Source organism: Triturus cristatus, chromosome 7 (genome assembly GCF_964204655.1).
Source record: "Triturus cristatus chromosome 7, aTriCri1.1, whole genome shotgun sequence".
In the NCBI taxonomy this organism is placed as follows: domain Eukaryota; kingdom Metazoa; phylum Chordata; class Amphibia; order Caudata; family Salamandridae; genus Triturus; species Triturus cristatus.
In genome coordinates this window covers 116,116,707-116,143,123 of record NC_140590.1, presented here as the reverse complement: position 1 = coordinate 116,143,123, position 26,417 = coordinate 116,116,707, and the positions used below count along the sequence as shown (strand labels likewise).

Here is a 26,417-nt window from a genome sequence, read left to right as displayed (position 1 = left end):
CTTCCCTTACTTAGACGACTGGCTGATAAAAGCCGCGTCCTACCACCGATGCGTGCAACATACAAACAGCACCATCCAACTGCTTCATCAGCTAGGCTTCACGGTGAACTACCAAAAGTCCCACCTCATACCATCTCACACGAAGCAATATCTCGGGGCCACTATAGACACCTCAAAAGGTATTGCCTATCCAAACTCAGCCAGAATCACAAGCATTCTAGCCTTACGCAAAATATTCCTTCCTCAACACTCTCTACCAGCAAGAGTGTTTATGAAGCTCATAGGGATGATGGCGTCTTGCATCTTCATAGTGCCCCATGCAAGACTCCACATGCGTCCACTTCAGGAGTGCCTAGCACAACAGTGGAACCAGGCCCAGGGTCAGCTGACGGATCTGGTGTTGGTGGACGGCCGCACACATCACTCTCTGCAGTGGTGGAACACCACAAACCTTTCCAAGGGACGGCCGTTCCTGGACCCGGTTCCTCAAGTGACTCTAACAGCGGACGCATCGCTCTCCGGCTGGGGGGCGCACCTCTTACATCTCACAATGCAAGGTCTATGGACGCCACAGCAAAAAACGCTCCACATCAACCATCTGGAGCTTTTGGCGATCTTTCTAGCCCTAAAATCTTTCCAAAAGCAGATTTCAGGCAAAGCAGTCCTCATTCGCACAGACAACATGACTGCGATGTATTATATACAGAAACAGGGGGGGACACACTCTCCCCAGCTCTCCCGCTTAGCCCAGAGCATATGGAGATGGGCAATTCCCCAAAACATCTTTCTCCTGGCACAGCATGTTCCAGGCGTACAAAACACCATAGCAGATCTGCTCAGCAGACAGACGCAACAACTACACGAATGGGAACTGCATCCACAAGTTCTTCACCCATTCTTCCAACAGTGGGGGCATCCTCAGATAGACCTCTTCGCCACCCACGAAAACAAAAAATGCCCAAGCTTCGCCGCCAGATACCCACACCCATTGTCCAAGGGCAATGCGATATGGATGAACTGGTCAGGCAGATTTGCATACGCCTTTCCACCTCTCCCACTAATTCCATTAGTGGTCAGGAAACTACAACAGCACTCCCTCACACTCATTCTGGTAGCTCCCACATGGGCCAGGCAGCCGTGGTACACCACGCTACTACAACTATCAGTGGTACCACATCAAAAACTGCACCTTTCCCCATGCCTCCTAACCCAGAACCATGGAGAAATCAGACACCCGGACCCAGCTCAGCTCAACCTGGCGATCTGGCTCCTGAAATCTTAGAATTCGGGTACCTTAACCTTCCCCCTGATTGCATGAACATCATCATGGAAGCCAGACGTCCTACCACTAGAGCATGCTATGCCGCAAAGTGGAAAAGATTTGTAATGTACTGCCGTAACAATACAATCAACCCTCTAGATGCATCCATACAGCACATCATATGCTATCTGCTCCATCTTCACAGGTGTAACCTGGCGTATTCATCCATACGCCTACACCTAGCAGCGATCGCTGCCTATCTACAAAACAGACAGCATTTGTCACTCTTCAGAGTGCCCGCTATTAAAGCCTTCATGGAAGGCCTTAAACGAGTAATTCCTCCCAGGGCACCACCCTCCCCTGTATGGAATCTAAATTTGGTCCTTACACGACTAATGGGTCCGCCCTTCGAACCAATGCACAAATGTGAGCTACAATTTCTCACCTGGAAAACAGCTTTCCTTGTAGCTATCACTTCCCTTAGAAGGGTTGGTGAAATACAAGCGTTCACCATACAGGAACCCTACATACAAATGCATCACAGCAAGGTCATACTTCGAACAAATCCGAAGTTCCTGCCCAAAGTCATTACCCCCTTCCACCTCAATCAATCGGTGGAATTACCTGTCTTCTTTCCGCAACCCCAATCTGTTGCGGAAAGGGCCTTACACACACTAGATGTGAAAAGGGCGTTGCTATACTACATACAAAGAACGCAACCCTTCAGGAAGACCAAACAGTTGTTCGTTTCCTTTTCTCCACCACATAAAGGCAACCCCATCTCAAAATCAGGGATAGCTAGGTGGATTGTAAAATGCATACAAATTTGCTATCAGAAGGCAAAGAGAACATTATCTGTTCCCCCTAAAGCCCACTCTACAAGAAAGTTAGGGGCTTCTATGGCTTTTCTAGGGAATATACCCTTAGATGACATATGCAAGGCAGCCACATGGTCTACACCGCACACATTCACAAAACACTACTGTGTAGATGTGCACTCCCAGCAGCAAGCTAGGGTGGGCCAGGCTGTACTAAAAACACTCTTTCAAACAGCTGCAACGGATACCGGTGGTCGCCGCTAAGGTTGGGTACTGCTATATAATCTATGCTAAGTGTACAATCTGCAGCTCATATGCCTCGAACGGAATATGCTACTTACCAGTATGCATCTGTTCTTGGCATGTAGAGCTGCAGATTTGTACACGCCCACCCGCCTCCCCGGCTACCTGTATCCGTTCCAGTACATCTTATTTAGATACAACACACATGGGTTTCTCACTATGATTACCAAGCTCCATCATTTCCCTGTTGGCGAAAAACAATCTGAGGATGGAGCCGAAGCCCATGCGCAGTACGGACCGAAGGAGGAGTCACCAAACTCGTGACTTCCAAAGACGGTCCAAGAAGAAAAACAAACTGCAAACATCCGGGCCCAACACCAGATGGCGACCTATGCTAAGTGTACAAATCTGCAGCTCTACATGCCAAGAACAGATGCATACTGGTAAGTAGCATATTCCTTTCTTCCATAGGGTAACATTGACTGGTTTCACTTGGAAATTCTTCTAAGTGTGGAGTTTCTAAACTTTAAAATATTCACCTAAAATCAGCAGAGTAACGAAAATACTCCCCTGCTATCAGGGGAGTTCCTAGTGCTGGGTCTTGGTGCCCAGCACGGACCCTGAAAAGTAATTACAACCATACTTACCGCTAACCCAATTTTCTTCCATAGGAAACCATTGACTGTTTTTCTGTGAAATTTTTCTAAGTGTCGATTTTAGCAAACAACAAATATTCTTTAAAAATCGCACCAACTGTGAAAACGTAATTACTTACCTGTTTAAGATGGATGCCCCAGTGCTGAACCTGGGAGTCCAGCACTGGATTACAAAAGAAACGAGAACATACTTTACCGGTAATTTGAATTTCCTTCCATAGGATAACATTGCCTGATTTTTGCTGAAAAAGTTTGTCGATTTAGCAAACTTACAGATATTTGTTAAAAATCGCCTGAATAACAAATACACATTTTTTCAACTGTTTACTGGAGGTGTCCCAGTGCTGGATCCAGGATCCAACCCTGAGTTAGAAAAAGTAACTAGAACTCCACTTACCTGCTATGTGAATTTCCTCCCATAGGATAAAATTGGTGATTTTTGCTGAAAACGTTTGTCAACTTTTAAAATACAATAATATTCCTCAAAAATCACTACTGTACCCAAAACGCTTTTACTCAATTGTTTACAGGAACTGTCCCAGGACTGAATCTAGGATCCAGTCTTGTGGTAAAAAATAATCTAAAAAGTAATCTATTGCATTTTACTAGAAATTCCCATTGAGCTCAATGTTTAATTGTGTTGTCTATTGTAACAACTGTGTCTATTGCATCCAAAGCCTCTTGAAAATTATTTATCTAAAGCCTCTCAATCTGAGAAAGTATATTTTGATGCCTATTGTTGGTTCTAAAATGAAACTACATATTTTTATACAAAAACCATTGGCCTAGAGTTCAGTTCTCGAGTGTGTGAGAATATTTGCTGACTGAGTGTGTACAACAAATGCTTTACACTGTCCTCTGATACTACCTTACTGCTCGACCAAGCTACCACTTTAGAGAGTAAGGTTATATCTAACTTTAGCCTCTGCCAAACCTCTGGGGACTGTGGACTCTGTACACACTGTACCTATTTGAGAACAGTATATACAGAGCCACTTTCCTACAGGTATGCCCTCACCTGTGGTAAAGTGCATCCTGCCTTAGGCCTGCTAGAGGGTTGACTTAAGCGTTCCTTCAGTTGTGGTAAATTTAAATTACCTAGACTTAATTTATGCGGTAAAGTTCAATAAGAATAACTCAGTAAAAATAAGAGGCAGAATCCGTGGTATTTGAGGTTTAAAAGGGATTTTATTCCTTACAAAGGAATTGGTTCGAACCAGGCAATCGGGTTCCGTTACCACGAAGGTTCGGGAAGGGATAGACAATACTTTATTGACAGGTTGTCATATATATAGTCAATGCATTACAGTAAAGGCAGATGTAAGAGGCGTAACAGCTGATAGGAAAGATAAGAATACACATACGTAATGAAAAAGGCGTTACAATAGGCGTGCATAAGGGCGTGTACTAGAAACGTCATTATGAGGATATCACAGGTGGGTGGATCCCTAAGAGAATCCTGCAATGTCAGCAGAAATATATGGCAGAGATGCGCGCGTAGCTGCATGACGTGTGATTGACGTGTATCTGGAGGGTGAAGGGGACTTGACATTTAGCCCTACATGAGGAGACAGAAGTCTGGGATGTCAGAACAACCTAATCCCAAATCGTATCTAATATCTTGTGTTTAAGGAACTGTATTATCTGGAAGGAAAGGTCTCTCGGGCAGGGGCTATTCTATACTGACTGCTAGTGCGTGTATAAGCGTCTATGTGTCTACATGAGATGCGAGGGGGCATGGGCCTACCATGGTAACGGGAGCTATGAATTACTTGCACGGAGACAGTGAGGCCGGGCCCTTTGCTCTGCAGCTGGAAGGATGTTTATCTAAACTACTAGACAGGAATGTATTGGTTGAGGAGCGGAGCAGATAACTTGAAGGCGAAATACAGTCTTGGCAGGCAACAGGCCGAGCCAGGCACCGTTAGCCGCGCAGGGAGTAAAACAAAGGTCATGGATACAGATGTGAGTCCAGGCTGGAGCATTCAGAGGCAGAAGGCAGGAAAAGGCTCGATGGCAGAATTCAGGGCCTACTCGCCAGAGCTGTAAAACGTGAAAGATGCACCATATAAAGTCGGTGGCCAAGCATACTCAGGAACGGAATATCCGACCCATTCATGGTGGATCTGAAAGAGGACATGTTAACGTTGGACGCACATGTATTTGCGTCTTCATAGCTGGAAGTGGAGGGAACATACATGTACTTGTAGCACGTACATGGAGCTGTTGGGGTCTAAGATAGGGGACACAATTGATCATAAAAATCCATATTTCCTCATTCCCTCCTTGTCCCCTACGGACCCTTCATGATATATCGATCTTCATGAATCCATCAATCTGTTCATGTAACATCATTTGCTCTTCTTTCTTCTTACGGGAACTTGAATAAGAACTTGTATGTGGAATACACGATGTGGCACACAGGCCGCAAATCGCTGGCCCACATTGTAGACACAGGCAGCAACTGAATATTATGAGAAGGCCAATACCTAGGAAGGATAGGATTTTCCATCCCCAGGCTGACAACATGCTCCAGAACCAACCGGACCAAGTCCAGGTGCCTGGATTGTGGTGTATCTGGCTTGCAATCTTATGAAGACGAGTTATGGCTTTATATACTGATGGCGCGTTTTCTGGAATGAAAACACAGCAACTCGATCCGATGACTCTACAGGCTCCGCCCCTATCGGCCAGGATGACGTCAAGGACAAGACGATTTTGGAGAACAACAATCCGCATCGCAGACTGCTCCTCTGTTAAGTTGCCTAGGGCAGAAGTAGTTTCATTCACTACTGCTTCAAGGGTTCTGGTTAATCTGCGTATCAGTTTACTATTAGCTACAGTACCTATGTAGGGAAAGAAACCTTTATTGAAATCTGTGTATTGCTCCCATGCCGTTTCAGTGTAGTCGACAATCGGGAGATCTCTCTGGGGTCTATTGTGTACTAGATGGGTGTTTCTATGATAATCAGGAGGGGCTAGGAAAACAGGTGGCAGAAGGAATGCAATATAACAGGTACCATCCCAATCTAGAGGTAAACGTATATATGCGGTATGACCACATAGGAAGTAGGAATGACGGGAAGCTCTGAATGTAGACTTGCCTTGATCACTGAATTCGATCACAGTAGTACATTTACTATGACCCAGGTGTACTGAACCATTCTTTCTTACACATAATTCACCTTTAACTGGTAATACTGACATAGCAGGCAAGATTGGTGGAGCTTCGGATTCAACATTCAGAATCATGAGGTTAAGTGTAAAGTTACCTAATCCATATACTTCATTTTCTAGATCAGTTCCTGTCCTTTTGGGAAGTCCCTCCTTGTTAGGATAGCAGACTTTAAGCAAAACTAAGTTCAGGTTTCCCCATACCCAGTTGTCCTGGTAAACTACGGTATTTGAATCTAAAGAATTAATCAAACTAAACCATGCTCCACAGGAGCCATTGTGTGTGAACGGGTACGGAAAGAGGGGCAGAACTCCCTTGTATTTCTGGTAGGGACGGAGTCGGCCACATATCCAACAATTTGTAGCGTTGTTGGTCTGATGGAAGTGATGTAACATACTAATGAATGTGTTGTTGCGCAGCGCAAATCTGTAGGACAACTCATGCGGAGGTAATTCGCTAAAAGAGTGTTCGGCAGTAACATTGAAAGCAGAATGTACACGCTTGGAAATAGGGCAGTATATGTGCAACAGTATACTTGCAGCAATAATCAGAAGACTTAGAAAAAACATAATCAATAATGTCACTACACAGTGACTACGAAGTGATTTACAGTATGCATGTTTCTTGAGCTGTTTCTGTCTATTTCTCTCTCTATTTCGGTCTAGAGGATACATGTCAGAGACTAATTCAACCGATTCACCTAGGAGAGGACTTAAACAATTAAATTGTCTGACTTGCTAGACCTTAGTTTCAGTTTATATTCCTGCGACGCAGTTTTCTCGACCAGGGGGAGTTTTGAGTCAGTCTGTGGAAGAGGGCAGGGCTGAGAGTTCAAATCAGAAGGTAGTCCGTGAAATTTCTTGATATGGCTCGAGTGTAGCCAACCCTTGCGACCCTCAATCTTCACTGCTGTCCTCGTGGTCAGAAGTACTAATTTCGGCGTTTGCCAGCGGGGCTCCAGCGGGCTCCTCCTGTCGAAATTTCTTATAAAAACGTAGTCCCCGGGAACCACTTCATGGGGCTTCACCTCGGTGTTGTCGGGAAAGGCTGCAGCTACCTGTGAACGGCAAAATTGTAGTGCAGACATCAAGGAAGCAAGGTAATCTGTCAGCATATTACAATCAACATCAGTGATTTTACGAGGTATAGGCGTCCCCCACATATTTGGTGGCCTACCGAAGACCACCTCGTACGGGGATAGCCCTGTTCGAGAATGTGCTACCATTCTCATGTAAAAGAGCGCAACTGGTAAAGCTACTATCCAGTCGACACCTTTCTCTCTGCAGATTTTAGAAAGTCGAATTTTCAGAGTCTGATTATGACGCTCCACGAGACCTGCTGCCTCGGGATGCCGGACACAGTGGAATTTCCACTGATAGCCTAACAGGAGTGAAATGTGTTTCATTAGCTCGGATGAGAACGGCTGACCGTTATCTGAGCATATGATACGGGGCAAACCATACCGTGGGAAGAATTCACGAACTAACTGTTTGGCAGTGGTCGGAGCAGTGTAATCTGAGACGGGATATGCTTCTGTCCAACGGGAAAGTGCACATACAACTACGAGGACATATTTGAATCCTCGACAACGTTCCATCTGGATATAATCCATCTGGAGGACTTCAAAAGGGTGATCGGGAGGTTGAAATCCACCTTGCTCTACAGGAATGCTTTTACCTGGGTTGAACTGACAACAAATCATGCAAGTACGCACTTTCTGTTTGGCTGCTGCTCGTAAGTGTTTATTGAACCAGATGTTTTGAATACTATCTAGCATAGCTTTCTCTCCTAGGTGCGCTGGACTATGTATTGTGTTAATGATAACTTGAACCATGGAGTCGGGGAGAAACCATGTAGATTTTCCCTTCGTCATCCATCCCTGATCTGTTTGGATCCCTCCTAGTTCAGTCCATTTCTTGATTTCCTCTGGTGTAGCATGTGTCTGTATGTCAATTACATCAAGGGCGGGATCCTTAACTGTCATGCAGTGTGTCGATGTCGGAACTATTGTCTTTGTCAAGTCAGTTGCATGGGTCCGATTCTGAGCTGTCTGCTTAGCTGTTCGGTCTGCTAGGTCGTTACCCTGGGAAATGATATCGGTGACCTTTGTATGGGCCTTGCACTTCATGATGGATATCGCAGTAGGCAGATGTATTGCATCTAGTAGAGCTTGAATGAGGGGACCGTGTTGAATGTTGGCACCATGAGAAGTTAAATAACCTCTCTCTCGCCAAAGGACTCCGAAGTCGTGTACAACACCGAATGCATAACGTGAATCTGTGTATATGTTAACTTTCTTATTTTTAGCTTGAATACAGGCTTGTGTCAGAGCGATGAGCTCTGCTGCTTGAGCTGACAAGGTGTCAATACAATTCGTTTCAATAACTTCAGTGTCTGTTGTGACTGCATAAGCGGCCACTAACTCTCCTGTACTTGTTCTCATGCATGAACCATCTACATAAAAATGTCAGGTCTGGATCTGATAATGGAATGTCTGTCAAGTCTTGTCTGGGTTTCGTCGTAATAGTAATGATTTCAATACAATCATGTGCCAATGGGTCTGTTCCACTTAATGGCAAAAGTGTGGCAGGATTTAATGTACTACAACGTCTGATTTCTATGTGTGGCTGGAACAATGTTAATTCATAACCTGTCAGTCGTGCTATAGTCAAGTGTTGTGTTTGTGTTCTGTTTTAAAGAACCCTGTTCGGGCGCCAATTATGTGGTAAATTTAAATTACCTAGACTTAATTTATGCGGTAAAGTTCAATAAGAATAGCTCAGTAAAAATAAGAGGCAGAATCCGTGGTATTTGAGGTTTAAAAGGGATTTTATTCCTTACAAAGGAATTGGTTCGAACCAGGCAATCGGGTTCCGTCACCACGAAGGTTCGGGAAGGGATAGACAATACTTTATTGACAGGTTGTCATATATATAGTCAATGCATTACAGTAAAGGCAGATGTAAGAGGCGTAACAGCTGATAGGAAAGATAAGAATACACATACGTAATGAAAAAGGCGTTACAATAGGCGTGCATAAGGGCGTGTACTAGAAACGTCATTATGAGGATATCACAGGTGGGTGGATCCCTCAGAGAATCCTGCAATGTCAGCAGAAATATATGGCAGAGATGCGCGCGTAGCTGCATGACGTGTGATTGACGTGTATCTGGAGGGTGAAGGGGACTTGACATTTAGCCCTACATGAGGAGACAGAAGTCTGGGATGTCAGAACAACCTAATCCCAAATCGTATCTATTATCTTGTGTTTAAGGAACTGTATTATCTGGAAGGAAAGGTCTCTCGGGCAGGGGCTATTCTATACTGACTGCTAGTGCGTGTATAAGCGTCTATGTGTCTACATGAGATGCGAGGGGGCATGGGCCTACCATGGTAACGGGAGCTATGAATTACTTGCACGGAGACAGTGAGGCCGGGCCCTTTGCTCTGCAGCTGGAAGGATGTTTACCTAAACTACTAGACAGGAATGTATTGGTTGAGGAGCGGAGCAGATAACTTGAAGGCGAAATACAGTCTTGGCAGGCAACAGGCCGAGCCAGGCACCGTTAGCCGCGCAGGGAGTAAAACAAAGGTCATGGATACAGATGCGAGTCCAGGCTGGAGCATTCAGAGGCAGAAGGCAGGAAAAGGCTCGATGGCAGAATTCAGGGCCTACTCGCCAGAGCTGTAAAACGTGAAAGATGCACCATATAAAGTCGGTGGCCAAGCATACTCAGGAACGGAATATCCGACCCATTCATGGTGGATCTGAAAGAGGACATGTTAACGTTGGACGCACATGTATTTGCGTCTTCATAGCTGGAAGTGGAGGGAACATACATGTACTTGTAGCACGTACATGGAGCCGTTGGGGTCTAAGATAGGGGACACAATTGATCATAAAAATCCATATTTCCTCACAGTCAGTGCTGGCTGTCATGACACCCAGGCAGGATGCCATGTTGACTTTGTTTTCTCCCTCACAGGGGCATTGCAAGCTGAAAGAGCAGTGGCATGGTCTCAGTGAGGGGGTGGGGTCCCAGGGGACCCTCTTCAGCTCTTAGGCTCTATGTACCCAGGGTACCACTTACTAGAGACTTACAGGGGGTAGCAGTACCAAATTGTGGATATGTTTTAAGGAAGAAGCACTGGCACAGGGTACCTTGATGGCAGGCACTCTGCACTACAATTGAAACCACATCAAAACCATTAAAAAGGTGTGGGCTAACCATGCAGAAAGAGGCACTTTCTCACACACACCCAATCCCTAGAGCAAGTGAACTGATTGACAGGTCAGGGGCAGCCAAATATATCTGTACCTTTGATCTCACATCTGGTTACTGGCAGATAGGTCTGACCCCTGGAGAAAAAGAAAAATCAGCATTCTCCACCAGGAGGTTTGTGAAGAAATATGGGTCCATAGTGTCCCTACCTCCAAGACTATGCCAAAGAAAATAAATTGGACAGTGAGCTGTCAAAAGGTTTTTGACACTGAAGAATGCAATGGGTTCTGCCCTTGTCCTAAAAGTTCCAAACTACTCCAAGCAGTTCATTGTGCAGACCTATGCCTTTGAACATGGGATAGGTACAGTGAAGAGGGACATGACCAACTTGTTGCTTTTATAAGTAGAAGACTGCTCCCTAGAGGACAGTGTTGGAGTGCTATACATAGGGAAGCCTTTGCTGTGGTCTGGACCATGAAGAAGTTGAGGCCATACCTGTTTGTCACTCAGTTCGTTGCAATGTCAAACATGGGTACTTTCCTACAAGCACCTTGTTGTAAGGAAAGGACACTGGCACTTAGGTCTGGTTAGCAGACCTCCGTGCGCTGTCAGAGTTGAAAACCAGCATCCAGTAGCTAAAAAGGGGGCAAAAAGTGGGGGAAAACTGCAACAAAAACCGAGTTTCCCACAGTGTCAGGCTACCTAGCGTAGGCCTGAAGCCATGTTTTCACTGCCAGCGTAGTGGATTGCACAATAGGCTCTGCAAGCCACAAATGGCTTTCAACTTTTCATTACGCAGTTGTTTTTCTGCACCCTGCACTATGGCCTAATAGAAAAGTTAAATCTGCAAATCCTTTTCGTCATGTTTTGACTGAATCGCAGTGTACACAGTGTTGGAGTTCAAAATTACTAGCAGGTGATCCCCAAAAAATAGAATAAGTGGAAGTGAGAAACCAAAAATGGGTCAATGTGCTTCATATAAGGAACCTGCTGAGAAGTCATCATTGTAAGTGTACTAAGATAAAAAAAAGTTTTGCCTTTGCTATTCGGTTAATGTTGTGTTTTTTAAAGATGCAAATCTAGGTAAGCTGCACAAATTTACAAGTGTTAAACAGAAAAGTGAGAGGGGTTGTCCTAAAAGTAGGTGTGGCTGACAGACTGAAAAATAATTCAAAAGGGAAAATTTCTCAAAGTTTGATGGTTTTTGTAGTGTGGTCCGATTTAGCGCTACTCCTCTGCTTATAAATGACTAGTTAAGCCCCATATAGTCCATTTAGAGCAAGAATGACCCTTGTAAAGCAACTCCTATTCCATCCTCTACATGTGCCTTCACTCTCCATTACTGGATCCACATACTCTACTTCCACAATGCCCACATAGGCTGCCTAAGATGCTATAAACTGCCCTCCACGTCCATTGAAACAGCATTAGTTGCACTTCGTAAGAACTTATCTTTGATCATTTTTTCGGAAATGTAACACAATTTGCCAGGATGATTATTTGAAATACTGTTTTGGCCCTATTCACAGGTTTTGTCTGAAGTGTGTGGGCAGGACATCACTACTAAACATATGCTTCCAACAGTTATACGGATGGCTGGGGATGCTGTTGCAAATGTTCGCTTCAATGTGGCCAAATCCCTGCAGAAAATTGGACCAACTCTTGACAACAGGTGAAATGTAAATTTAATGTTAGATGTTTTTTTTAACCGAACTTTTAATCTCGGCACAGTGAATGCTCTTTCATGCCTTGGGCAAGAGGGGCCTGTTGTGTCAGACCCATTTTGGAAGTATTGTACACTATAATGGGTTAGTTTGTGCTGCTTCTAATGGTTATACCTAAAATTGACCTGAATTATAATATCAGGAGTTGGAAGGATGAGGGACAGTTTGAGCTTGCTTACTACCCTTTTTCTCAGTTACGGCTTTCTCATCAGGTATTGTGAAGAGTTCCTCATTTATTAATAATCGAGTAAGCAAACTTTCAGTAGAGTTCCTATTGTAGAATACCAGCTATCATGCCCGTCTTCCAGAGAGCTCTATCTCAGTAATATGGTTTGTTTGCATGTTCAAGGTCTTCTTTTACTAAATACTAGAATAGAAGAAATAGGTTTCTACTGGAGTCAAGTATGATCTTTTCAAAATTATTCAATTTAGGTGAAAGAAAATTAATTTTTTTCCACTTTCAGAAATTCTCACATCAATGGCATCTTCTTTACTACTAAAGAAAAATGCTCACTAAACCATTTAATGCTCACTAAACCATTTTTATCAGCCTTAAAAGGAAAAATATTTCCGCATAGGCTTCATACAGCGGAAAATGTTAATCTTTGCCCCTCAAAGCAGTCAATTAACCTATCGGCACAAGAACACAGCAAGTTGACAGTTGGTACCTCATTTTGTTTTCCATCTCCGTAGCATTTTCTGAGCACAGGGCAGTCCCTTAATTTACTTTTTCCAAAAGTTGTTTTATTTCATTTAACTAGTAAATGTTGTTCACAAAGTTAGTTGTTTCCCACAAATCGGCTGTTGCTGAAAAAGCTTGCCACGCATTCTTGTTTTATTTGGCTGAAGGTATCACTAAGACACTTTGAAGAAGGGATCTGAGAAGTCACGGAGCACATATGGGATTCAGCTGCTAGAAACAGTGGGGAGTTGGATTACTTCTGATGGGTATTTTTACCTGCAAGATTAACCATACCTTTTGAATGGGCTCAGGTGCCAGTGGTGGCATCTCTGAGTAGCTCCTCACTGTTACTTCTGGGGCCGGTGTGCGTATAACAGTGCCACCTGCTAGCGGGCAGGGGCAATTGCTATTAAACAAAAACAAAAATCCAGCTCTGTGCTGGCATCATGGGACATTCAAAAGGTTGGGAATCTGCAATATGCACCAGAAAAATCATTACAAAACAGAAGTAAATTGTTCTTTCTGCACTAAGGTTAAGCTCATGAATGCGTTTGTTTTAGTGACTTGCAGCCATGCAAAGTGCTTAGAGTGCCGATTCATGGGGTAATTTACAGAATCTTCTTGTAAGTAGTCTGGCCACAGGTTTTTTCACTTTTTATAGGCAAACCAAAATTCTAACTGGGTTTGCAAGATAAATGCTGTTACTATAGTCCATTGGCAATTGTATCGATACAGTCACCACATTGGATAGAACAGAATTAGGAGTGTCTTGTGATAGTAAATGCATGAGCTGGTGGTTTTTACAACCTGCTTATTGCTAAACAACCTGTCATTGATGGACATCAGTGGTTCTGTGGAGTCCTTTGAGCTAATACGAACAGATATTAGTCTATTTTATTTTCACCGGTTTATCCCTGAACTTTCTTTAAAGGGCTCGAAAAATTCATTCGCCCGCTCTCTATAGTGAGACAGTTTTAATCAGGAAGAGCCATTTTAAGGGCCTACTCGCCCTTTCTAGCTAGCGAGTAGGAAGACAAATTGACTTTTGACCTCTGTCTCTGAAAGCAGAGTAAATGTAATAGGATAACAAGATTTAAAGGCATGTTTATTGCTCATTCGCTTTGTGAGCAATAAAAATATCTTTAAATATTATCTTGTCACATTTGCTCGGCTTGCAAAGACAGAGATCAAGTACATTACTAGGTCGAGTAGATTTTCAAGTTACTAGACCTACTGTTCCAGTAACGGTTTTAGTTTTTTTTCGAGACCTGACTTTTCCATCGACAGCCAAGCCTAGAGTTTTCACTAGAAATGTTCCAAATAGGGAAAGTACCATTTTCCAATAATTCCTTCGATTTGTTTGCGGTGTGCAATTTCAGAAAACATTTTCACACCCGTCATCAGATAGTGACTGACCAGGATGATATGGTGTAGTCAGCCTGGCCTTACTGATAATGACCAGGCCTACTAGCCAGGTTCATGCACTACCTTTAAATATTCTGCAGCATATGAAGCCATGTGATGCAAGCATGCTCTACTGATCCTTGCAAGTTAATATCTAGCTGTATCTTAGTTTATGTTAGCAAAATTGTTTATGAACAGTGTTTATCTGAAAGAAACACGTTAGTTAGATTCCTCACCTTAGAATATCCCCAGGCGTCAGACTGGATCCGGAAGATTTTTCGTCAGCAATACCCCTTGCGCGTCGCTAGGCGTCGTCTGTGGCTCCGCGTCCGTCGTCGGCGTCGTGCGCCGGGATGACGTCGTCGGAGTACTTAGACGCCGCCCTCGCGCGCTGACGTCAGTTCTTCTTTTTTCCGCGCCAGTAAGCGCAGATCCGGGAGAGCTACCCCTTTTAGTCTTTTTTGACTAAATCTTTTTTGATAATTTTTGATCCCTGTCTGTCGACATCTGGTGCCGGTAGGATGCCTGGGTTCAAGCCTTGCGACGATTGCCATCGACTGATGTCGGTGACCGATCACCACCGCCGGTGCCTCTACTGCTTAGGCCCCGACCACGACGCGGAGTCGTGCAACGACTGCCAGGCCCTGACTTCGAAGGCTAGGCGGGAGCGGTCCCGCAAGCTTCTCGAGCTTCGCCACTCGGCTCCGCGTCGTGCGCGATCCCGGTCCAGGAGGAGGTCCAAGGATCGCTCGCGGAGCCCTAGCCGACGCCATCGATCGTCCGGCTCCAAGTCGTCGGGTAAGTCCAAACGCTCAAAGAAGTCCAAGAGGCGACACCGCTCTTCGGACTCCCCTCGCCGGTCGCGCGACTCGGCCGAGGGTCAGGGTGGTTCCACCCCCGCGGCTCCGCCGGAGCCGCAGGTGCCGCGTCCGCCCCCATACCTTCCGGTCCCTGGGACTGACGCGGCGCCGGCGGAGATCAGTGCCTTCCTCTCGGCCATGAGGAGCCTGGCCCCGCCGTCGACGCCCGCTGGCGCGCCTTCGGGCCCCGCGGACTCGACTGGGCGACCTTGCCTGCCGGCGGCTCCGGCCCCGGCGCCGTCGACTCCGGTCTCGACGCCGCAGGTCCCCGCGGGGCCCATGCCTGGGCCCCAGTCGGCGCCGGTTGACCTAGTCACTCCTCCACCGGCGTCGACGCCTGAACCACCGACGCCGTCACCGGCGCCGCCGGCGCACACGCCTACACCTCCGGCGCCGCCGACGCCCTTGGCGCCGACACCGCCCCAGTTTAGCCCTCATCCGGACCCGGCGCCGCAGCGGCGTCGACCGACGCCGCATCCGACGCCGCTTGAGACCTACCATCTCTACAGTCCGGTTCCGATCATTCCTCCTGTTTATCAGGAATCGGAAGGAGGGGGCGACTGGGAGGGGTTCGAGGACCCTCTGGCTGTCCAGTCACAGCTTTCACAGGACTGGGCAGATGAACTGGGGGAGGCCAGTGGGCTGGACACCTCGCCAGACACTGGATTCACTTCTCCTCCGACCGTGGCTTCGGAGGAGGGTGCAGCATTTTCTGTGGTGCTGCGCAAGGCGGCTGAGGCCCTTGGGCTCGAGTTGCCTGCCGTGGCTGTGAGGACCAACATCCTCACTGAGGTGCTTCAAACCTCAGCAAGCTCCACTGAGCCTCTGCTGCCGTTCAACGAGGCCCTCACTGACGTTCTGCAGGGCACCTGGTCCAAGCCCTCCACAATTCCTCCTGTGGATAGGAACGTTGCCAGGCGCCACCGCCCTGCTCCGGGCGACCCCAGTTTCCTGTCCCAACACCCCACCCCCGAGAGCCTGGTTATCCAGGCCTCTACATCCCAATCCTCCTTCCCGACCGCTCCGCCGGACCGGGATTCCAAGAGACTCGAGCAGTTTGGCAAGAAACTGTTCTCGTCCCTTAGTTTGGGCCTGCGGTCCTTAAATACCGCCTGTCTCTTGGACCGTTATTCCCATTCCCTGTGGGATACGGTGGAGGACGTGCTGCCCCTGTGTCCGGAGGAGGTCCGGACGCGTCTTACCCAGGCTTTGGCCGATGGGAGGGATGCAGCACGGCACGCCATAAGATGTGGGCTTGACACCACGGACTCGCTAGGTCGGGCGATTTCCACCACGGTGGCGCTCCGCCGCCACGCCTGGATGCGGTCCACGTCATTTTCCGGGGATGTCCAGAACACCCTCATGGACATGCCCTTTGATGGCACTCGCCTGTTTGGTGAGAAGGCGGACAGTGCGCTGAACCGCTTTAAGGACTCCCGGGCTACGGCCAAGTCCTTGGGCCTCTCGGCTCCGCGGGCGCACACCTCCGCTTTTCGCCCCTTTCGTGGCCAAGGAAGGGGCGCCTCCTCACGTCCGCAAAGCCACCAGCCGCAGAACCAACCTGCGCGCGGTCGCGGACGTGGCTTCCGCCGTGGCGGAAATGGAGGCCGACGTGGTCAGCCCACTTCCACCCCGGCAGCATCCGCCTCAAAGCCCTCCTAGTCCGAGCTTTCAGGCCCATACCACGCCAGTGGGCGGCAGAGTTCGCCATCAACTGCTCCACTGGCGGTCCATAACATCGGACAGGTGGGTGCTGCAGATCGTCCGAAGGGGCTACTCCCTCCCCTTCGAGACGACCCCTCCAGCCATGCCACCGCAGCACCACCGTATCTCGGGGGATCATTTGGATCTTCTCCGCGAGGAAGTTTCGGCTCTCTTGGCCAAGGGGGCCGTCGAGCGCGTTCCGAGTCCAGAAGTAGGTCGTGGTTGTTATTCCCACTACTTTCTGGTTCCCAAGAAGGGCAAGGGGGGCCTGCGCCCTATCTTGGACCTCCGGAACGTCAATGCCTTCCTCCGAAAGGAAAGGTTCAAGATGCTAACGTTGGCTCAGGTTTTAGCTGCCCTAGACCCTGGAGACTGGATGGTAGCGTTGGACTTGCAGGACGCATATTTCCATATCCCCGTCCTGCCGGCCCACCGGCGTTACCTGCGGTTCACGGTGGGCCAAGAGCACTTTCAGTTTACCGTGCTCCCCTTCGGCCTCACCAGTGCCCCTCGGGTGTTCACGAAAGTGATGGCGGTGGTCGCAGCTCATCTGCGCAGATCAGGGGTTCCAGTCTTCCCCTATCTCGACGACTGGTTGTTGAAGGCGGGCTCGCCCCAGGCAGTCGTCTCCCACCTCCAGACTACGGCGGATCTCCTGCATTTGCTGGGGTTTTCCATCAACGTGCCGAAGTCACACCTGAGTCCCTCTCAGAAGCTCCTCTTCATCGGAGCGGTTCTCGATTCGGCGCAGTTCCGGGTCCATCCACCGGAACAGCGGGTCCGGGATATACAGGCCCTGATTCCCATCTTTCGGCCTCTATCCCGGGTTTCGGTCAGGCTAGTGTTGCGGCTTCTGGGGCTGATGGCCTCCTGCATCCTACTAGTGCATCACGCCAGGCGGCGCATGCGGGCTCTGCAGTGGGACCTGAAGTTTCAGTGGGCCCAGCATCACGGCAACCTGTCCGACCATGTCTTGATCTCGGAGGGCACTGCACAGCAGTTGCAGTGGTGGCTCACGGACCGCGAGTGGGTCAAGGGCAAGAGCCTCTCCCTTCCCCAACCGGAGCATGTCGTAGTGACGGATGCGTCCCTCCTGGGATGGGGTGGCCATATGGGAGAGGCGGAGATCAGAGGCCTCTGGTCTCCGGCGGAGTCTCGTCTCCACATCAACCTGTTGGAGTTGAGAGCGATCCGGCTTGCACTGAAAGCCTTCCTTCCCTCTGTCAGGGGAAGTGTCGTGCAGGTGTTCACGGACAACACCACCGCCATGTGGTATTGCAACAAACAGGGCGGGGTGGGGTCGTGGACCCTTTGTCAGGAGGCTCTGCGCCTCTGGACATGGCCGGAACACCAGGGCGTCACCCTAGTGGTTCAACATCTGGCGGGCTCTCTGAACGCCAGAGCAGACGAACTCAGCCGCCGGTGCATGATGGATCACGAATGGCGTCTGAACTCCGAAGTGGCGCAAGGTCTCTTTCAGCAGTGGGGAGAGCCTTGGTTAGATCTATTCGCCACCGAAGAGAACGCGCAATGTCAGCAGTTCTGCGCGTTGGAATTTCCAAGGCGGCACTCGCTCGGCGACGCTTTTCGTCACGAGTGGAGTTGCGGTCTGTTGTACGCCTTTCCGCCTATACCACTTCTGCCCAGAGTGCTGAAGAAGATCAGGCACGACCGGGCCCAAGTCATCTTGGTGGCTCCGGATTGGGCACGAAGATACTGGTATCCCGAGCTACTCAGTATGTTGACCGATCCCCCGATACGTCTGCCCCTTCGGGAGGATCTTCTGTCGCAGCAGCAGGGGACGGTCCTCCACCCGAACCTGTCCAGCCTCCACCTCCATGCGTGGAGATTGAGCGGCGGCAGTTGATGCCATTTGACTTGCCTCCTGAAGTCTGTGATATCATTCTGGCAGCCAGGCGTCCCTCCACAAAGTCGGTATACGCCTGCCGGTGGAACAAATTTGTGGCATGGTGCACAGCAAAGGCTGTGGATCCCCTTTCCGCCCCTCTTTCTGAGGTTCTCCTCTTTCTTCTTTCTCTGGCCCGGCAGGGCTCTGCCCTGGGCACCATGAAAGGTTATCTTGCTGCCATCTCCGCCTTCTTGCGGCTTCCTGATCAGCCTTCTCTTTTCAAGTCCCCTGTGGTTACACGCTTTCTCAAAGGCATTACACACACGTTCCCTCCTGTCCCTTTTGTAATGCCTCAGTGGGACTTGAATCTGGTCTTGACATTCTTGATGTGCGCTCCCTTCGAGCCTCTTCACAATTGTCCTCTTCGTCTTCTGACTCTTAAGACTGCTTTTCTGGTAGCCATCACCTCGGCTAGACGGGTGAGTGAGCTCCAGGCTTTATCTTCAAAGCCTCCTTTTCTGTCTGTTCATCCGGACAAGGTTGTCCTTCGGCCTCGTCCTTCTTTCTTCCTAAAGTGGTGACTCCATTTCACCGTGGGCAGTCTGTCACCTTGCCCACCTTCTTTCCGCCTCCGCATCCTTCCAAAGAGGAAGAGAGGCTCCACCGTCTGGACCCAAAACGTGCGCTCTCCTTTTATCTGGACCGCACAAAGCAGTTCCGGGTGGACGACCAGCTTTTTGTTGGGTACGTGGGCGCTAAGAAGGGGAAATCTGTGCACAAACGGACCATCTCTCGGTGGGTCGTTTTGTGTATAAAAATTTGCTATTCCTTGGCTAAAAAGGACCCTCCTGTTGGGCTGCGCGCCCATTCTACTCGGGCCACGGCGGCTACTACTGCCTTGGGACGGGGAGTCCCTTTGCAGGACATCTGTCAGGCGGCGACGTGGGCTTCGCTACACACGTTGCCAGGCATTATTGCCTTGACAGCCAAGTCCGGAGGGATGGCTTCTTTGGCCGTTCTGTCCTCCAGGACTTTCTGGTGTGATCTTGGTTCGCAGACCCACCACCGGGGATGGGATTGCTTGGGTATCTATTCTAAGGTGAGGAATCTAACTAACGTGTTTCTTTCAGATGAACAAGTTACTTACCTTCGGTAACGATGTATCTGTAAGAAACATTAGTTAGTTAGATTCCTCACCGACCCACCCATCCTCCCCGTTCTGCGAACTGACATCTAGGGTTAAGGTTATCCTTTTCAGGCCCCTAGATTTTATTTTTGGCACCAGTGTCGGTCTTTGCATGGCTCTGCGTTCCTGGCGCGGAAGGCTATGTACAAGAACTGACGTCAGCGCGCGAGGGCGGCGTCTAAGTACTCCGACGACGTCATCCCGGCGCACGACGCCGACGACGGACGCGGAGCCACAGACGACGCCTAGCGACGCGCAAGGGGTATTGCTGACGAAAAATCTTCCGGATCCAGTCTGACGCCTGGGGATATTCTAAGGTGAGGAATCTAACTAACTAATGTTTCTTACAGATACATCGTTACCGAAGGTAAGTAACTTGTTCTTCAAGCACTCCTGTTTCCCACAAACCTAATGTAGACATTTTTTTTAAAAAAGAAAACCTCTCCCTTTCTATTACTCTTCCTTTAGTACTTTGCAAAATGAAGTAAAGCCTGTGCTGGAGAGGTTAACACAAGACCAAGATGTGGATGTGAAATATTTTGCACAAGAGGCATTAGCAGGTATGTTGCATACCAGTGTGATAAAAGCGCATTAAATATTCATGCATATCTGTAGAAGTTTGTGAAATTTCTTAATGTTGGAGACCGCTGCGATTTAGACTAAAACAAAGCTTGTTACTACCTACAACGTTTTTTATATTTTGTTTACATCGCAGGCAGGGTGTATGTCAAAAGCAAATAGAATCTGTTCTTTATATTTTCTATTAAACGTGCGCTCTCCCCTATCTCACCCCCCCCCCCCCCTACAGCTGCCCCATTTTTTAGTCTTTCAGTTCATAGAAATTAGAAAAATAAGTTTAATTATTTTTCTGGCATGCACTCGTCACTGTTTGTCATCCTTGTTGACTTGTCTGCATCTTCGAAGTACCGAGTTATATGGACCCCATTTTATTAAGAATAAACGCAGATTGCGTAGGAACTTCCAAGTTGTTGCTTTGCCATATTTGTCCTATCCCTCCTTGTTTTGTGTGATCTCGGAGCAGGCTGTGTTTGGAGAGCCTGAGCAGTAACCTTCTAGAATCTTGTAGTGCTTCAGTTTAAAATTAGTATTCATTTGCATAATCCTTCATGTATATACATGCAGTGTTCAGAAGGGTCTAGGATTCTTTCACTAATTGAAAGAAACATCCAGTCCTTGTCTCATTAGAAAGGTTTGCAGAAATAGGAGGCAAGGGCTCTATAGAGCTTATTCGAGGTAATAGTGGCCACAGACATGGCTGACTTTTCTGCACATGAGTATACGTGTGTCTTCATACACAGCACTTTCTCCCTTCATCAATCAGTCAAAAAGGGGCATTGTGAGCGCGCTACTCACCCGCAAGAGTCTCAAGGCTCTGGGGGGTGGGGGGGAGGGGGGTGGTGGTTAAGCAGCTCCGTTCAGTTGAAGAGCCTGGTCTTGAGCGTCTTCCTGAAGCTGATCAGGGAGGGGGTGCCTGATTTCGATCAGGACCCTATTGCAGGTCTTGGCCGCGATGTAAGAGAAGGTTCTTCCACCTGTTCTGGCTCTGCGGATGCGCGGGGTCTCGGCGAGGGCGGCGAATCGGAGGTTTCTCTTGGGTAAGTGGAAGGAGATTCTCTCGTTAAGGTATTGGGGTCCGGTGTTGTGGGGGCATTTGTAGGCGTGGGTGAGTATCTTGAATGTGACTCTCTTCTCAGCGGGGAGCCAGTAGAGATTCCGTAGGTGTTGGGTGGTGTGTCCGTGTCAAGGAATTCCCAGGACGAGTCTGGCTGCGGTGTTCTGTATGGACTGGAGCTTGCGGAACAGAGACTTGTTGATTCCGGCGTAGAGGGGGTTTCTGTAGTCCGAGGACGAGGACTTATGTCTTCTCCGAGTTGAGCTTCAGGCAGTTTCTGCTCATCCAGGATGCGACGCCCTTCATTCCCTCTTGGAAGTTGAGTCTGGTGGTTATTGGGTCCTTGGTGAGAAAGAGGATGAGCTGAGTGTCGTCGACATAGGATACTATGCTGAGTCCGTGCTGTCTGATGATGGCGGCGAGGGGGTTCATGTAGATGTTGAAGAGCGTGGTGCTGAGCGATGATCCTTGGGGCACTCCGCAGTTGATTTCCATGGATTCGGAGATGAAAGGTGGCAGCCTGATTCTTTGGGTTCTGCCAGTAAGGAACGAGTGTATCTAGTCGAGAGCGGTTTTCTTGGATGCCGGCGTTGTGGAGTCTGGGGTTGAGTGTGCGGTGGGAGACTGTGTCAAACGCTGCAGAGAGGTCGAGTAGTATCAGGGCTGCGGTGTGTCCTTGGTTGAGGAGGGCGCGGATGTAGTCTATGGTGGCGAGTAGAGTGGTCTCGGTGCTGTGGTTGCTGTGTAATCCGGATTAGGAGGGTTCAAGGATGGAGTTTTCTTCGATGAATTTGGTTAGTTGTGGATTGACGGTCTTCTTGGTGACTTTGTCTGCGAAGGGGAGGAGGGAGATGGGTCTGTAGTTCTTGTGGTCGGTGGGGTCTACTGAGGGATTCTTGAGCAGGAGTCTGACTTCTGCTCATTTCCAGTTGTCGGGAAAGATGCTGGTCTTGAAGGTGGCATTGATGGTGCGTCGTAGTTCCGGAGCGATGGCGGCTCTGTGGAAAATGTGTGGGGGCAGGGGTCAGTGGGGGTTCCTGAGTGGATGCCTTCATGGTCGAAGTGGTTTCTTCGGTGGTGACTGGGTCCAGGATGAGATGGTGGGCTGGATGGCGTTGCTGGAGAAGGAAGTGGTTTTGGAGTTAGGTGTCTGGTCGTTGAAGTTATCGTGGAGTCCCTTGATTTTTTTGGATGGAATTAGGATCCAAGCTTGTTGCAGAGGTCCTGGGAAGGGGTGTGGTTTCGCTGCGGTGGAGGGGGGTGCTGAAAAGTTGCTTGGAGTTGCAGGTGTTGGCGAGGATCTTGTTTTGAATGTAGGTTCTTTTGGTGGATCTGCCGTTTTACTGTTTCTCCAGTTCTTCTCAAGAAGTCTGGAGGTGCTTCTGGATTTTTGGCGGTCGGCGGTGAACCAGGTGGCTTTCGTGAGGTGCTGTCTGTCGGGGATTGCGTAGGGGTGCAAAATTGTCTGTGCAGTTGGAGATCCATCTGTGAAGTCCTTTGGCTGCGAGATTGGCTTCTGTCAAGGTGGTGGGTGCATCGCGGTTGAGGGTGGAGTTGAGTTGCCCCTCAGTGACTTTGCACCAGTTACTTCATGGAGGGCGCCGTGCAGGTTTGGGCAGCGTGGGTTTGTTGACGTGAAAGTGAACGCAGTGGTGGTCTGTCCTTGGGGGTTGCGTGGTGTGGCTGAAGTGGATGTTGTTACCTCCTGCGAAGATTGGGTCGAATGTTTGTTCTGCCTTGTGGGTGGGCGGGGTGACTAGCTGTTTCAGTCCGATGTTGGCGAGGTTGTCTAGGAGGGTGGTGGAGTTGGGGTCAATGGGGTTGTGGAGGTGGAAGTCCAGGTCCCCAACTAGTATGTAGTCCATAGAGGTGAAGTCGACGGTAGTGGCGAACGAAGCACGGGGTCTGGGGCGGTCTGTAGGTGAGGGTGCCACGGAGTGTGTTTCTAGGGCTGGTCTGGATCTGGAAGTGAAGGTGTTCCATGGTGGGGAAGGAGTCTTTGGTGGTGGAGGTGGAGAGTCGGAGGAAACTCTTGTGTATGAGTCCTCCTTGGCGGTTGAGGCAGTCCTTCCTCTGGATCTTGTATCTGCTGGGGATGGCGGTGCCGATGTCGGAGGAGGCGTTGGTCCAGGTTTCTGTGAAGAAGGCAACGTCTGGCGAGAGGGTATCGAGGAGGTCCGAGATCTCTATGGCGTGTCTGCAGGGAACGCACGTTGAGGAGGATGCACCTTGGCTTCGGAGGTGTTGGCGTTCGGTGCAGGGGCCTTGGGGGTGTGGCCGGAAGGGAAGGATTGGCGACAGTGACTGCAGGAGAAATGGCCGTGAGTGGTGTTCAGCTTCGACCGCTGGCAGTTGTTGTTCCTTCCGGGGTTGAGTGCAAGGAGGGCAGTGGAGTTGTCGCGGTGGTAGGTCGCAGATCCAGGGTTGCTGGCACGGGTTGCAGACGGGCTTGCCTTTGGTGCGCCTTTGGGGCGCTAGCGGCGCCTCCGCATTTAAGTAGGGGAGGGGGAGGGAAGCGGCAGCTGGGAGGCGGGAACCGGCAAAGGGGGGAGGGGCAGCAGCGGCGGGAAAAGGGCACGGAGAGCAACGGGCACAGAAAGGCAGAAAAAGGGCAAAGTTAAACACAGGCACAATAACAATACAGGCTCAATAACAATACAGGCTCAATAACAAGACGGTGAAGAAGGTAGAAGGAAGACAGAAAAACGGGCACAGAAAGACAGAAAACAGCACAAACACAGAGGCAGACAACAGCGGCCAGCAGTAGAGCAAGGCTCTCCCTCTGGATAACCAGGGATGAGGTGCAGGCAGGAGCCTGCGGGTGGAGGAGGTCCTCTAACACCTACCTGCACAGGGGCAGGAGCACAACCGTGGAGCTGCTGGGGGAGAGAGCAGGTGTCACAGGAGCGGTCCATCGGAGTTTCTTCTGTTTGAGCAGCAAATGAACCGCAAGGTCCATAGGATGAAAATAATCACTCCTTTTTAAAGACGGCAAGCCCATCAAAGTAAAGTAATGCACTCTGCCACTGTATAGCTAGCACCATAAACGTTAAAACCAGCAGGGACAAAAGTCCAATTGCTTAGGAAACCAACCTTCAGAATACCAGACAGTATCTCCTTCTCTCTAACCATTTACAAGAAGTTGATTAACGATGTTTTCACACACTCTAGTGATAGAAAATAATCGAAGATAAATGGGCGATCTAAGTTGTATAGGAACGGTAATCCGCAAAATTCTGAGTGTTCCTTCAAATATCCCATCGGCAAAACAAATAATTACATGTGGAGATACACTACATGTGTTGGTAACATTGCCCAGATCTCGAAGGGGTGGGTGTGTAGATCTTTTCAAAACGGCTTTGGACCTCTTCTTGACATCAGCCTCTGTCAAGCCAGCTCTGTCCAGGCTTCAAAAACAAAAATGCCCTCCCGGGCAGGATCCTTCCTTTCTCTGTACTGAAGCAACTCCAGATTCTGTCATGACACACCATGGCACTACTCCCACTTCAGCAGTTCCTCCTGATAAAGAGAGTCAGAGGTTAGATTCCATGGTTCTGGAAGTGTCAAGAATTCCTGTCATGCGAGGGGAGGAAAACGGTAACCAGCATAAACGGACTACATCTCCCAGGATGCTTAGCGGTTGAGAGGTTATGTAAACAGGAGAGCTGTTACATAACTCAAGGAAAACACGCCCTTATGTAAACAGGAGAGCTGTTACATAACTCAAGGGAAAACACGCCCTTATGTAAACAGGAGAGCTGTTACATAACTCAAGGGAAAACACGCCCTTATGTAAACAGGAGAGCTGTTACATAACTCAAGGAAAACACGCCCTATAAAGGGAGGAACCGGGAGGTACAAGGCTGTCGGATATTGTGTTTACACCGACGTACCTGCTTCGTGAAGAGCAGTGTTCCAGAGTGGTGCTCCAGTAAGGCAAGAACGGAGGTAGGTCGAGTCGTTACTCCCTGGGCCGTGTCTTGCCCCATCGTCACCTGTGAAGGACCCGGAAGCTCTACCGGTCAACCATTGAGCTTCGCTTTTTGACTCGGCTGAGTCAAAGCGCAGTGGCGCTTTTGCTGGTTGGAGTCGTAACTCCCAGCCCGACCAGAGATACAGGGACTGCCAGCTGTAACGCACACCAGGAGGTGTTTGCCGCGTTACAGACTCGGAAGTCCACAGGATCGATCGAGCGGCTGCTCTCGGTTCAGTCTTCTTGCTTTTGATTGGGGTATCGGTGACGCATCACCAGGAGGTGACTCCGCGTCCCGGTGCAGTCGGAGGAAGAGGTTGAGCGGCTGCTCCCTTCAGGTAGAGACCCCGGCTGGGTGTTTCCCTGACTCCTCGATTCTCCCCAACACTCGTCGTGCCCCTCACAGCCTACCGATTGGCATTGTCGGCCATTTCATTTCTGCCCTCTGTTGGCATACGCCGGGATCGGCGTATATGCAGAGGACGGTTAGGACCATCCGTGCTGTGGGCTGGTAACGTACTTAGCCTGGAGGATTCCAGTGACTATAACTTTTGTTTATTCGTTGTATTGTTTTTGCCTTCATTAAAATAACTAACCCTTCACAAGTGGTTGCGTCCTCATTATCGTGTCTGTTAAACGATCCTGAGACGTTCAGGGCGTTACAGGAAGTTTTCAGTGTGGCAGCATCCATGCTTAAAGCAGGGAGTGCAACAACCCCTCTAGGCAGAAATTATAAACGGGTAGACTTTGTGGGAATCCTCAATGAAGGATTGCTGGTTTCCAATCAAATCACTAGTGCCGCAGCAGATTCTTCCCTACTAGGGCCCATGAGTACTGCCACGGTGTTACTCTCCAAAGGTACTCTTGACTTCGCCTTAGCTCCCTCAAGCCAGAATCACAACAGAGAATATTAAATCTTCCATTCTCCAGTACTATTCTATTCAGAAGCCACACTGATGATGAGATGGCACAAATTAAATCTTAAATGGGGACTCTGAAGGCAGTTGGCTTAGAGAGACCCAGAGA

At 48.9% G+C, this 26,417-nt stretch overlaps 1 protein-coding gene across 2 annotated transcripts in view; it reads left to right on the top strand.

Annotated features, from left to right (window-relative positions):
• The window catches only part of LOC146808975 (uncharacterized), a 172,456-nt gene that overhangs the window by 115,687 nt on the left and 30,352 nt on the right, over positions 1–26,417 (top strand). For both annotated transcript variants that reach the window (XM_085615772.1, XM_085615773.1), the window contains exons 13-14: positions 11,906–12,048; positions 20,254–20,345. In XM_085615772.1, coding sequence (XP_085471898.1) covers positions 11,906–12,048; positions 20,254–20,345 — 235 coding nt within the window. The remainder of the gene's footprint in view (positions 1–11,905; positions 12,049–20,253; positions 20,346–26,417) is intronic.